Source organism: Vicugna pacos, chromosome X (genome assembly GCF_048564905.1).
Source record: "Vicugna pacos chromosome X, VicPac4, whole genome shotgun sequence".
Classification (NCBI taxonomy): Eukaryota; Metazoa; Chordata; class Mammalia; order Artiodactyla; family Camelidae; genus Vicugna; species Vicugna pacos.
The window spans coordinates 1431555-1446072 of record NC_133023.1 but is presented as its reverse complement, the minus strand read 5'-3'; the positions used below and the strand labels follow the sequence as shown (position 1 = coordinate 1446072).

The 14518-nt window shown below is 46.2% G+C and overlaps 1 protein-coding gene across 5 annotated transcripts in view; it reads right to left on the bottom strand.

Annotated features, from left to right (window-relative positions):
* Nucleotides 1-7931: 7931 nt before the first annotated feature.
* GYG2 (glycogenin 2) overlaps nt 7932-14518 on the bottom strand; it is a 29676-nt gene continuing 23089 nt past the window's right edge. For all 5 annotated transcript variants that reach the window (XM_072955896.1, XM_072955898.1, XM_072955897.1 and 2 more), the window contains 3 exons: nt 13239-13343; nt 12347-12454; nt 7932-9764 (listed from right to left, as the gene is read on the bottom strand). In XM_072955896.1, the coding sequence (XP_072811997.1) occupies nt 9603-9764; nt 12347-12454; nt 13239-13343 (375 nt within the window). In that variant the 3' untranslated portion in view covers nt 7932-9602. The remainder of the gene's footprint in view (nt 9765-12346; nt 12455-13238; nt 13344-14518) is intronic.

The window sequence follows — 14518 nt, the reverse complement described above, 5'->3', positions numbered from 1 at the left end:
TACCCTAGTGCCAATGTCCAATTTCTCTACCCATCAATCTTGAAGCCTGCTTGGAATTTCAGTGCCTCCCTGAACAGCCCTACAAAATGGCACATAGAAGTACTCACACCTACTCTTTGAAGGTAACATAGAAAAGATAAAAGAGTTCTGTGTCTGCTTCTGTACCTCTGATCTCAAACGGTGGTCTCGACCCCACCCATTAGGACCACTGCCCGTAGTGGCTTCACTTCTTTGAGCTGCTAGTAACAGACACAAGGAATAAAAATGCTGCAAGCTAGAGAGGGGTGTGTTATCTCCCAGCTAATCTGAGGGAATCAATCCAGGGCTGGCAGCCCCTTTCCAACTCCCTGGAAGGCTACTGTCCTTTGCCTCGTGGTCACAACATGGTTGCCGCTGCACCAGGCAACACACAGGCCATCCAGGCAGCAGAGAGGAGGAAGGAATGGGAGCAGAAAGGGCATTGCTCTCAGTTGAGTCAGCCTCTGAAGGGGATGATCCAGAAGCCTGAATCCACAACTCCTACCCTCAAGAGCCATCCATAGAAACAACCGGAAATCGAGAAAGGCACTTTCAGGTGGGCTGCCCTGAACAAAACCAGGCTTAGGCCCTTCAACACAAAGGTGAGAGAACCTTTATGGGGTTGAGCAAGCTTTCTGATGCCGCCTTTTAATGGCTCAAGTAAAAGACTTATTTAGCAAATGATGGTCCAATGAGCAGGCAATGTCTGGAGGGAACATTTTAACCACGGGCGCAGGGCCAGGTGTAGCAGCCTTCCAGCACTTAAGAGGGCTGGCAGCTTACATTCCCTGAATACCTGCAACCTGACCACCTTCTGTAAATCAGTTCCAGCCCGCGTCATGCACACCCCCACCCCTGTGCCTCGTCCAACTGACGTAGGCAACGAAGGAGGCGTGGTGACACCTTGATTTTAGCCCAGTGAGACCCAAGTCAGACGTCTGACATCTAGAACCGTTGAGATAATAATAATCCTGTGCTGTTCGGGGGCCACTAAGTCATGGGGATTTGTTACGTCAGTAGGAGGACCCTCCTTACACACATCCTGAAGGCATCTGCCCTGGGTCCCCGGTTCACGCCGTGGGGACAGCGAGGCTGGGAGAGTGACTCCATACCTGCTCTTGGGGTGAAGATTCTCCGCTCGCTTTGACGCTCTGCTCTGCAGCCGTGAGTCTGGGAACACCCGGTCCCTGAGGAACGCCCCCTCCCTGCGTGGATGGTTTACATGTCTTGGGACGGACAGAAGCCCATCAGAGAAGGTGACAGTAGGGAGGGTGACAGGTGACAGGCTTCACGTTAAGGTCCGTCCCCAGCCGGAGCCCCTCAGCCCTGACCTGAGACCCCGCAGCACCCCACACGTCTATTAGGGGACAGTCTCGTGTTTGCTAGCCTTTTAAATCTATCACGTCCCCGGGAACCGGGGGCCACCGCAGACAAGAATGAAATATGTTTCTCTCTGTTTTCAGAGATCCCCACGTTCCCCACCCAGAGAACACACACAAAAGAAAAAAAAACCCTATAGTATAAATAAACAGACTTGAACACCCTTCTGTTTTCTTGTTTAAAAACCCCAACTTTCGTCTCACCTGTAAAAAACCAACAATGCAAACAGCTTTGCTTCCAATTTAGAGTTCGAGCTGGCTCCCCTGATCTTTTTAAGTCTCTGCAGGAAATCTTGGGCACTTTTTCTTTGCATCCTTTACAAAGCTCCTAGATGCCCCCTTGTGAGTTCTGCTCATCGTAAGTCAAACCTCTCTCTTCTCACAGAACGGGCTCAGTGTCTAAATCATATGGGTTTTATTTTGGGGCAGCTCCCTGGTAACATGTTGCAAAACTGAATCTGAGGAAAATAGGCATTTTTCTCAGCAGGTAGCTGAGTTGGAGGGGCAGTAGGAAAAAAAAAAACAAAATGCAGGAGACAGGGTGCTCCCTGCAGAGCACACGAGAGCCAGGACTGTGGCCAGCTGGTCAGCTGGGGGACCCCCAGCAGTCGGGGGACAGAGTTGCTGTACAACTTGTTGGAAGCAAACTCTGTCTCCGGGAAGCCTGCAAGTCTGGTCTTGGACTCTTGGCCAAGATAAGCGCAGGGAGAATTACGATGTTCTGGTGAGAGTTCACAAGTCTCCCTCTGTACCGCAGGCTCTGTTCCTTAGAATTGGCCTGTTTACGACTGGCCTGACCAGTTAGGCCCGCTGCCCTAAGTAGGTGGCCACAGAGGCATGACTGACCCCTGCCCTCTAATGTCTGCCTGAGTCGCCTGGAAACCCAGTTCCCCTCCCCGGCAGCCCCGGGGACAGAGCAGTGGAGCAGTGGAGGACTTTGCTTGGGCTGTTTCTGTCCGCCTCCCCCACGGTGCTGGCCTGCCTGCTCCTTTGTCTTCCTGCCTCGGCTCCTCTGCCTCTGAAAGGGTAAGTATGCTCTGTGGGTCCAGGGAATCCACTCAGTTACCCAAACAAGGCAAATTTCGCAGAGAGGAAAACACACTGCTTGGCCTGGCCCCACATATCAGCCTATTAAACATCCAAGGGCAGGGCTTAACTTCCACAATATGCAAACAGCCCGTCCCATGCAATAACAAGGAAACAAACCCAATGGGCATAAGACCGAACCAGACATTTTTTGCAAAGGAGGCAAACAGGTGGACAACAGGCACACGGGAAGATGCTCAACATCGCTAAATAACAGAGAAAAGCAAATCAAAGCTGCCATGACGTATCACCTCGCACCAGTCAGAATGGCCATCATTCAAAAGGCCACACGTGACAAATGCTGCAGAGGCTGTGGAGAAAAGGGAACCCTCCTTCACTGCTGGTGGGAATGCAGGTTGGTGCAGCCACTGTGGAGAACAGTATGGAGATTCCTCAGAAGACTAGGAATAGACTTACCATATGATCCAGGAATCCCACTCCTGGGCATATATCCAGAAGGAACCCTACTTCAAAAAGACACCTGCACCCCAGTGTTCATAGCAGCACTATTTACAGTAGCCAAGACATGGAAACAACCTAAATGTCCATTGACCGATGACTGGATGAAGAAGCTGTGCTGTATTTATGCAATGGAATACTACTCAGCCATGAAAAAGAATAAAATTATGCCACTTGCAGCAACACAGATGGACCAAGAGATCATTATTCTAAGTGAAATAGGTCAGACAGAGAAGGACAAATATCATATGATCTCACATGTGGAATCTAAAAAAAAACCCGATACAATGAACTTGTTTACAAAACAGAAACAGACTCAAAGACACAGAAAACAAACTGATGGTTTACCAAAGTGGAAAGGGTGGGGAAGGGACAAATTCGGAGTTCAAGATTTGCAGATACACACTACTATATATAAAACAGATAAACAATAAGGTCCTACTGTGCAGCAGAGGGAACTCTATTTAACATCCTGTAGTAACCTATAATGGAAAAGAATCTGAAAAAGAATATTTTTACATGTATACCTGAGTCACTATGCTGTTACCCCAGAAAGTAACACAACACTGTAAATCAACTATACTTCCATTAAAATAATAAAATAAAATAAAATAAAAATAAAATAAAATAAAATAAAATAAAATAAAATAAAATAAAATTTATCATGCTGTTAAAGAAATCCAGTGGAGGGCTCACTAGACGGTGCTGACACAATTGGATAGCCACGTGCAAAAAGACAAATTTAGACCCTCAGCTCACACCACAACACGAAAATGAACTCAAAATCCAACACAGACCTGCACAAAACTTTCTGAAGAAAACTTAAGAGAAAATCTTTGCCCTCTGGGGCTAGGAAGAGATTTTCTAGATAAGACACGGAACGCCTATTTAAAAAAAAAATGATACATGAGCATTTATCACATTTCAAAGAGACCATTAAGAAAATGAAAAGAGCAGTTGCAGACTGGGAGAGAATATTTGCAAATTTGCATGCAACTCCATAATAAGGCAAAGGATCTAATAAATGGGCTGAAGAGGTAAATAGACACTTTACTAAAGGTGACAGGAATGGGTATTCTGTACATGCAAAGATGCTCAGCATCACTACCGATCAGAGAAATGCAAAAGGAATCCACAGTGGAGATTGCTCCACACCCACCCGATGGCAAGAACAAAAATCAAAATATACTAGGACAAGTTCTAGCGAGAATGTGGAGAAATCAGAACACTTGTCCATTTTTTTTTCTTCCTGAGGGTGATTAAAAAGAGACGTTTGTATATAAAAAAAATAGATAAACAACAAGGTCCTACTGTACAGCACAGGGAACTATGTTCAATACCTTGTAATAACCTGTAATGGAAAAGAATAGGAAAACGAATATACACATGTACATGTATGACTGAACAATGATGCTGTGCACCAGAAATGGATGCAACACTGTACACTGACTGTACATCAATAAAAAAAATTAATTATTTAAAAAAAACTCAAATGAACTTATTTACAAAACAGAAAGAGACTCACAGACAGAGAACAAATTTATGGTAACCAGGGTGAAACAGGGTGGGAAGGGATAAATTGGGAGTTCGAGATTTGCAGACGTTAACTACGATGTGGAAAACAGATAAAGAAAAAATTCATACTGTGCAGCACTGGGAACTCTGTTCAGTATCTTGCAGTAACCTATAATGAAAAAGAATATGAAAAGGAATCCATGCATGTATATGCATGACTGGGACACGATGTTGTGCACCAGAAATTGACACATTGTAACTGACTGTACTTTAATAGAGAGGAAAAAAAGATATTCTGCCTTCTGGAGCCGAAGGGCACCAAAGGGCACCTGGTCCAGATTGGGTGGGGCAGAGAAAACCGCCCCGTGCCTCCCACACGCGGTTCCAGGTCTTGCCTCTTCCCCACACCAGCTCCTCAGCTGCCCCTTTATCTCTGGATGGCCGCAGACGTGGGCTCACCACACATTCTTCATCCTGCTGACGCCATCTGGGCGAGTTCTGGTGGCCAGAACACAGACGCCCGACTGGGAGACAGGACCCTGTGCCATCGGCAAGGAAACCCCGAATGCTTCCTCACCGCACTGAGAATATCCAGTGTTCCAGTCCGCCCGTGTCAGAGGTCAGCCTGCCCGACTTAAAGGGACAGATGGTAGGTGGGGAAGCAGGGGACGCCTCCCTGTAGGGTGCCAAGGAGAGACACCAAGCGGACATCAGCTTGGGGGGGAAGGTGCCAGCCGCGGGAAAGGAAAGCAAGGATGGAGACGCCGGTGCGGTGCTGACAGGGGACCACAGGCAGCAGCCAGCCCTCCGAGACCGCTTGCAGGACCGCCCCCCTGCCAGACTCACAAAGCCACCAGAGACTCCCTAAGCAGGAGACCTGGTGTCTGTGATACCCTGTAAGGTCTATTCAAGGACGCGATGCCCCAGCGGGCTTCTTTACCAGCCACCCATAACCAGCTCCCCGCCCCCCACCCGAAAAGAACACCCACAAACTAGCCTGGCTCTTTCCAGACGCTCTGCAGACTCTCTGCTCTAAATTCTGGGAAGCCTTTGTTCCTTCACTCCGACCACAACCGCGGAAGAAACCCACTCGAATGCAAAAACAAATTGAACGTCTGTGTTCTCCTTGGATGGAGGCCAGGGAAACCCAGTCACGAGGGCTGCGTCGGGACAGGAGCCAGTAAGGAAGGGAGGAATCCAAGAAAGAGCTGATGGGGTACATCCCGCCGGGCAAAGAGTCTCTTGCTGATGAGATGGTACTGAACTTCCGTGGGGAAGTAAACTCTTGTGTAACCCGGAAATGTCAGGGGAGCCTCAAATATTTCAGAGGGGTCTATAGTGTGTCCCCAGATGATCTGATTATATTAAACATACTGATTCTTTCTGTTCATCATCATGGTTAACAGTCGGTGCTGTCTTCAAGATACCACTGGTATATTTTTTGGCTCCTAAACTTAAAAGAAGATGTGTTTCTGCTACAAACACCCCAATATTCACAGCAGCACTATTTACAATAGCCATGACGGGGAAACAACCTAAATGTCCATCCACAGATGACTGGATAAAGACATTGTTACATTTACACAATGGAATACTACTCAGCCGTAAAAAAGAGTGAAATCATGCCATTTGCAGCAACATGGATGGACCTGGAGATCGTCATACTAAGTGAAGTCAGTCAGACACAGAAAGACAAATATCACATAATATCACTTATACGTGGAATCTTAAAAAATGGGGCATTATAAACTCATCTACAAAACAGAAACAGACGTGCAGACATAGTGAACAATCATGTTTACCAGTGGAAAGGGGGTGGGAAGGGATAAATTTGGGAGTTGAGATTTGCAAATGTTAGCCACTCTATATAAAAACAGATTAAAAAACAAAGTTGTTCTGCACAGCACAGGGAACGATATTCAATATCTTATAGTAACTTTTAATGAAAAAGAAGATGAAAACAAATATATGTATGTATATGCATGACTGGGACACTGTGCGCCAAAAATTGACACACTGTAACTCACTGTACTTCAATTTAAAAAAAGAAAAAGAGGATGTGTTTTATCTGCAAAATATATTTCACGTCCTAGGTCTAATTTGACGCTGCAGCGAAGTCTTTCAACAGATGTGGTCTGTGCCAAGAAAATATTCCAGTTTTGTTTCTGAGTGTTGGGAAGACTTGGTGTATGAAACATCCAGTTTCCAAGCGTAAGACACTAAGAACAAATTGCACTGTGTGCTAGAGAATAGAGAGCTAGGAACTCAGAAAGGAGAACTGATCTACCTTTCCCAAGTTAGGTGTCATAGCTACAGGAAACTCCATTTTCCTCCAACGAGTTGGCAATTCCAAACGAAAACTCGTTAGCACTGGGACAACCCATGGGCATTCAAGCCCCAGACGGCGGCGGTGTCAGCGGGTTCAGACCAAGCAACTAGGGGGAACAAAAATGTCGTATTGCGCTCATCTAAATCTACACGTCTTAATCCACCTGACTGCGTCAGCACATACGGAAATGCGTTTTCTCCCCATGCCATCTCATCCTGGCCAAGAATAACTGGATACTATTTCTAGAACAATTAAATTAAAAAAAAAACTGCTTTCCGTGTACCAAAACATTAGTGATAGTATAGATTGAATCACATCTCTCGGGGATTCGACGTACATAGTTCTGTACTCATTACACAGCATGGGTTCTGGGACTGGGATTCTGCAGGAAATAACACAGGATTATACCTTTTTGAGGGGTGCTATTTAGAAGTCCTTAAAATGTTCTTGAAGGTTCTCCTATGTTTCCATATACTGACTGAGGACATGTCACACTGACTGCCATTTAGAGAGAACTCAACAACCATGTGGATGGGTAGATGGATGGAAGGATGGGTGGATGAATGGATGGATGATGGATGGATGGGTGGGTGGGTGGATGGATGTATGAGTGGATGGATGGGTGAATGGATGGAGGGATGATGGATGAGTGGATGGATAGGTGGGTGGGTGGCTGGATGGGTGGACAGATGGATGGGTGGATGAATGGATGGATGATGGATGCATGGGTGGGTGGGTGGATGGATGGATAGGTGGATGGGTGGGTGGATAATGGATGGATGGGTGAATGGATGGAGGGATGATGGATGAGTGGATGGATAGGTCAGTAGATGGATGGGTGGATGAATGAATGGATGGATGGATGGACGAGTGGATGGGTGAATGGATGGATGGATGGGTGGATGGGTGGGTGGATGGTGAAACTGAGAAGCCAATGCTAGGAAAATGGGCAGCTTCCCTAGAAAGACCTTATGAGCTTTCCGAGGGTACGAAATAAATAGTTCTCCTCACTTTACTGCTACTATCAATTCTGAAAAACCCACTGGGCCATTTGAATTTACTGCAGGACGAAGGCAGCCACATTTACATAAATATTATTCTGATGGCTCAGAACACATGCAAACACACACCAGAAGGAGACCCCATTGCTGTTCTAAAATTTTACTTGCAATGTGCGAGCCCTTGTCCCAACATGGGGATGAACCGTAGATGCAAGACAGAAGTCCGTGTTGAGTGTACACCTTCGGCCAATGAGCCACCACCCATGCGCATGAACCCTCTTCTCCAGAGGAGCTGGAGCAGGCTCAGCTGCTCACCACCAGTTGTGGATGTCAGACTCAGCTTGTTGCTCACAGTCAACCCCACGGCACACAGCACCAATGTTCTTTCCCCAGAACCAGTGTACAGGATTACCCTGATGGCTGGTGACCATCTCATCAACCTGCCGAAGGCTATGTCCCTATGGCTATTTCCAGTTAGACCCTGAAGCATCCTGTGTGCGAAACCAAGCATGACTGTAGATCGTTAAGCACCCACACACTCAGAGACAAAAACCTCCCCGGTCGCTCACACTTCGCACAAGCTAAGGCCACAAGTGACGTCCTAAGTTCACCCAGATCCCCTGACCCAGAGGGCTAAACCGCTCAGGGATAAACAGTGGGAGCAGACACGCTGAATGAACCTTAAACACAGCCCTCTCCCCTTCTTCAAAACCTGTGTCCACTCATGAGTTTCAACAGGACATCTATGATCAATAAACCATCCAAACGTTTCCAAGCCGCATTTCTTGTCTTCAGTACAGCAACAGACATCTGTCTTTAATCATCCTTGTGGCGGCCATGCACAGGGAGACCCCGTGAGCGGTTCCACCATACTGCGTTAACTCGCAGACCTGGGGTACGTCTGAAGCTGAGGCCTTCTCCTGGAATAAAGCGTCCAGAGTCACAAATTGAGAACTGTCCTGAAATAACTGAGTTGAAATGGCTTGGGGGAACGCAGTCACTCCATCTGTTATCTTGAAGTGAGGTAGCGAGACCCAGCAAAGGGCAGTCCCGAGTCCTGGACCTCGAATGGAGCTGCCGCTAGACAAGGAGCCTCTCAGATCCTGTGACCATGAGCACGTGGTCACCAGACATCACTCACCATCAACCCTTGGTTCTTCTAAACCAGCAGGTAAACCAGTTCTGAAGAGGTTACCTCTCCCAGGTCAGTTAGAATCTTCCTTCCAAACACCTCTGACAGGTCCAAAAGGGGCAGTCCATCACTGCTGCGTTATGTGGAAGAGAAACCACAGCCGTGGTGCTTCTCCGCCACGCACTGCAAAGTCCAAACCAGAGTCACGCTCAAGATGGCCGAACATCTACTTAGTCTTAAAGGAAAGAACATTTCATTCTGGACGGTTCCCAGGGGACTAAATGCATAGACGAGTGCTATGAGCTTTGGGACATACGTTCTGCAGAGACATCTAACCCTCCACAGGATACATATTGTAGACTCTGTCGCAGGAAGCATCCCTGAGCTCCTTCGAGCAAGACCAGAGACCCTTACCTGCAGTCGACCAGAGGTTTATTTCTGCTCCCTTCTGCGGACAAAGTGTAAAGAAAAGAGACTTCCCAGGGAAGCCAGGAGACATGGGTGGCTGGGATCCCATGGGACTTCAAGCTGGGTTCCTGATGGACCATGTTATATAGGTGAGGCACTCAAGTTGGTCAACCGTCAATAAAGGCACATTGTTGGAGAGCCTTTCCCTTTGGAAGGGCTCGAGGTGTTTACGGAACAGGACCATGTAACAGAACATGGTGTGACCACATACCACCTCACTGCAAAAAGCGGTCCAGCTTCTCCTGAATGCGGGCAAAGGCGTCCTTCCCCATGTAATCGATACGTCCCTCCTCCCACTTCCTCCGCTGTTCCTCGGGACTAAGCACCTTGACTTTTTCTTCAATGGAAATCTCGGACACAGAGATGGCCAGGTCCACCTAGGGGAGACAAGTCCACAGAGATAGTTTTAGAAATTGTCGTCACAGAGGACTGGATAAAGAAGTTGTGGTATATGTATACAATGGAATACTACTCAGTCATAAAAAAGAATGGACTATTGCCATCTGCAGCAACATGGACAGACCTGGAGGTTATCATACTAAGTGAAGTAAATCATAACAGAGAAAGACAAATATCATATAATTTCTCTTATGTGGAATCTTAAAAAAACCACGAATGTATTTACAAAACAGAAACAGACTCACAGACATCAAATACAGACTTATGGTTACTAGAGGGGAAAAGGGCTGGGAAGGGATAAATTGGGAATTCAAGATTTGCAGATACTAACTACCGTATATAAAATAGATAAACAACAAGGTCCTTCTGTACAGCACAGGGAACTATAATCAATATCTTGTAGTAACTTATAATGAAAAAGAATATGAAAAGGAATGTCTGTATGTATGTGTGTGACTGAAACATGATGCTGTGCACCGGAAACTGACATTACACTGTAAACTGACTCTACCTCAATTGAAAAAAAAAAAAAGAAGAAGACATTATCATCAAACGTTGAAAGCCAGCCCGGGCACCCACCCGGCTCAGCAATCCGTTCTACACATGAACCTCACTCCTCAGGGGGACAATGCCAACTGTTAGAACTTTGCTTTTGAATCAAACACACGCTGAATCGAATAGAACCTTCCGACGAGAAGATGCTTCTCTGGCCTGAGATTTTTTGACATTTTATAAATTACAGTTGTACCTGTGGCCACTAGTCCCTGAGATGTGTTTTAACATCTGGCCATTTCACACACATACTTACACGATCGACTTAACAGTCCCACCCACCCACAAAAGCTCTCTGTCTCGCCGTAGGTGAGCCAACTATGTGAAACAAAGAGAACATTCTCCTCACGTAAAAAAAGCCTAGGATGTTCTGGACTGCCTGCCAAGACCACTTGAAATCACAGTTTCAATATATTTTATTTTCCCCTTGCCACGGCAGGATTTCCATCCTGTTAGGGAATACGTATAAGAGAATATATAAATATACAAACGTGTAAACGCACACACACACACACCTGACTTTTGGTTGGCACTGAAACAGACAGACAAAAATAAAAGAGACATTTGCTTTAACATTCTTTACCAAAAATTAGAAAAAGAATTTTAAAAAATATGCATGTGGTGATAATAATTATATATATTATAATTAATAATATATAATGTATTTATAATTAATATATAATATATAGTATATTTATAATTAATAATATATATTATTTATAATAGTATAATATGTATTATTTATAACTAATAATATATATTATATTTATAATAATATACACTAGTAGTTACAATTAACAATATGTAATACATTTATAACTAATAATATACAATGTATTATTTATAATTAATATATGTATTTATAACAATATATATTTATAATAATATATAATATACTTATAATTTATATTTATACTAATACATAATAGTTATAATTTATATTTATAATAATATATAATATAATTTATAATGTAATGTGTATTATTAATAATCAATTATATTTATAATTAATAATATATTACATTTATAATTATATATATAGAGAGAGAGACAGAAGAGGGCCGTGAAGCTGAAACAGGTCCCACCCAGATGCAGGATGGGTGAGAAAGGGATCTCGGACGTCCAGCCTCCAGAACTATGAGAAATAATGTGTCTCCTGTTCATCCAGACTATGCTATTTTTGTTACAGCAACCCGCACTGACTAACACACAAGTCAGCATTCAACTTCTTGTCATGAGCCGTAATGGGAAAGAAACTGAAAAAATATATATGTCTGTCTGGATATAGATAACTGAATCTCTCTGCTGGACACCAGAAACTAACATTGTAAACTGAGTACACGTCAATGAAAAAAAAATTAGACTTAAAAACAGACACAATACAAAAAATCAACAGTAAGTTTCATCATAAGCCCCCACACTCAGCTCTAGAGGTATTTTTGCTAGGAAAGATCAAAAGGTGTCATTAGATCATTGAGAGAGAAAATACATTAGCCATCGCCTTCATTAGCTGCATCACCGGAGAGTCTGAAGTTTAAGAGCAGAGTATCTGTTACGAGGAAGCGTCAGAAGAATGCATCTCTCCTTTCCTTCAACAGGAAATCACTGCATGCTCGATTTGGATCAAAGCGTTCCCCGGCCCCCCAGGTTTCCCAGCTATTAGGGTCTTCTTTTTAGACCCGCCGTGCACTAGCGTCCAAGCTCACGCTGCAAGAAAACATCGCACAGCCTCTCAGCTTGAATTACTGTTTGCAGATCAGCTTTGCAAGAGAGAAGGGGCCATGAGTATCAGAGCTGAGGACAGCGGGGGAAAAAAGTGGACCAACCACCCAAGGCAAACAGCAGAGACAAGACGGGTGGACCTAAGGCAGCAGGAGAGGCAGACGGCCTCTCGTCGCATCATGTGAGGCTGGAATTGGAGGTAACGGCCGGTGCGCGGTACAGCCAGCCCCAGGGATATCAGAGAGCATGCAAGAGGGCTGGATGAGGCAAACGGTTCGGACACCACCTCCAAAGCGTCCGGAGGACTGGGGTCCCTGGTGGCATCCACAGGGTGTTCTGGGCTTGCTTCCAAGGGCTCCTCACGTGGGCCACCTTCTGCTTTATCCGCGGGCGGCTAGAAAGACAACCATTCCATCGTTAGTCTGCAGTGGGCTTCAGAGAATGGCAGTCTTACCCAAAATGACAGAGAACTCTTTCCCCGGCGGAAAACACGGTGGAAGGAATGGCTGGTGCTAACTCAGCAGCCCACTGAGTACGTTCCAGCACTCCTCCCTCTTCCCCGGCCGCCCAGCCTTTCCTGCCCGAGATGAGAGGCCAACAGTTCTTATGCAAGGTACCAAAGTCACCTTGTCAGAGAGGGGTTCAGTTAGTTTATCCCTGATGTCTACGGAAGCATTGAACTCAGACGGTCTCTCATTGAGAGTTAGAGTCCACCTGGGTTGACTCTTTTGTGGACGTATGGTAACAAAAGCCTGGATTCATGAGGGTCAATTTACGGGGGGAAAAAAAGGGAAAATCATAATCCTTGAATACTGATTGGAAACATGGGTCCAAAGTTGTGCCATGAACTAAAAGAAAGTCAAGGGGCAGATATATGCTGGATGATGCTTCATTTTTTTCTTTTCTGATTCTTCCTAGAGCAAGATGTAAGAGAATGACCCGGTGACTAACACAAGACTCCAGTGACGGAGGAGGGAAGGAATCTGAAGTGACAACTAGGTCTCTTCTCTAATAACTGACTCATCACAACCCAACTGGAAAAAGCATTCAGAGAAGCGATGGGACGGAGAAGGAATGCAGGGGCCTTCTCCTTCGGTCGTGAGAGTGGACACAGGCACGCGGAGAAACCCGCAACACGGAGAGAGACGGGCGTGCTTTAGAAACAGGACGGGGTGTACCGAGCTGGTCGGGGTCTCTGTGAGGTCTGCGAACTGAGGGGAGGCTGGTGACAAGGGGTCACACATCACTCCAGCGGAAGTCTCAGTTTCAGGCCAACCTATCATCTGTTATAAAGAAAAAAAAAAAGTGAAATCCAGTTAGGACAAGCAAATAATTGAAAACAACCTATCTGGGTTGTTTTGGGGTGTTTTGCCTCCATGATGCAAATACGGCTTGCCGAGGACTAGGGCTGTGGCCCGGCGCTGTGCCCACTGTCACTAGTGTCCGCTTCCCGGACGTGGGCTCACATTCAACTCGTGTCCAGGCTCCTCATATCTAAGCGAGACCACGGGATGAATTCTCACCCCGGATGCTGAGGACATGTGACGAGAGTCACCCTCCGACTGGGTGGTGAGGTGACGCACACTCTTCCTACCCTCTGTCCCCACAGGTCAGGTAAAGAGCAAGGTGTCCCGCCCACAACCTCTTCCAGTTTCAGCAGGAATTCCACAAGACGATGAAATGCCGCAGAAAACCATCTGAGCGACTGTCTTCTTGGCTCTCCCAAGGACGGTACATAGCTCAGACCATCTCAGGGCCTCCTTGGGAGCCTAACTCTCTCTCAAGGAGCCACCCAGGACAAGGACTTCCCTAGAAGCAGACGGAGCAGAGCGATGGAAGGCTCCTGGATCCCGGGATGACCATGTGGAGCAGAGCACACCTTTGCCACCTTGGCTGAGCGGGACACAAACAAGATACAGACTCTTGCGTATTTAGGGGCTGTTTGTTACAGCAGCTGGCCCACTCTGATGGAATTCAGGGTCAGGGGCCAAGCCTGCGCCCCCAGCCTGGATTCCAGTAAAACCTAAAGGTTCCAGCAACATAACGTACAAGTGTCAGCCAAAGAGTATAGAGAATGTGGACACATTTGTGTGTCCTCGCTGCAAACACACAGCAGAAATTGCGTGGTGAGCTGGGGTGACCCCTAATGTGGGCTTCTCTGCCTGACCAGCATCCTAAGTGAGTCTCCACCCTGGGAATGCAGATTCTCCAACCACAGTCCCAGAGGTTTTGAGCGAGTTGACCTGAGATGGAGGCTGGCAAAGCACAGACCCAGCTCCCGAGTCTCTGGTCCCAGCTTTCCCGTTCTGCAGGAAGTCCAGGTCATCCCTGTGTTAACGGAGGCACCTATCTATGCGTTCAAAGGATATTCACGGAGAGCTGGGTACGAAGAAGAAGAGTGGGCTGCCAGCATGAGACCTGCCGTGTGCAGCTTACTGTCAGAGGACAGAGATGGACT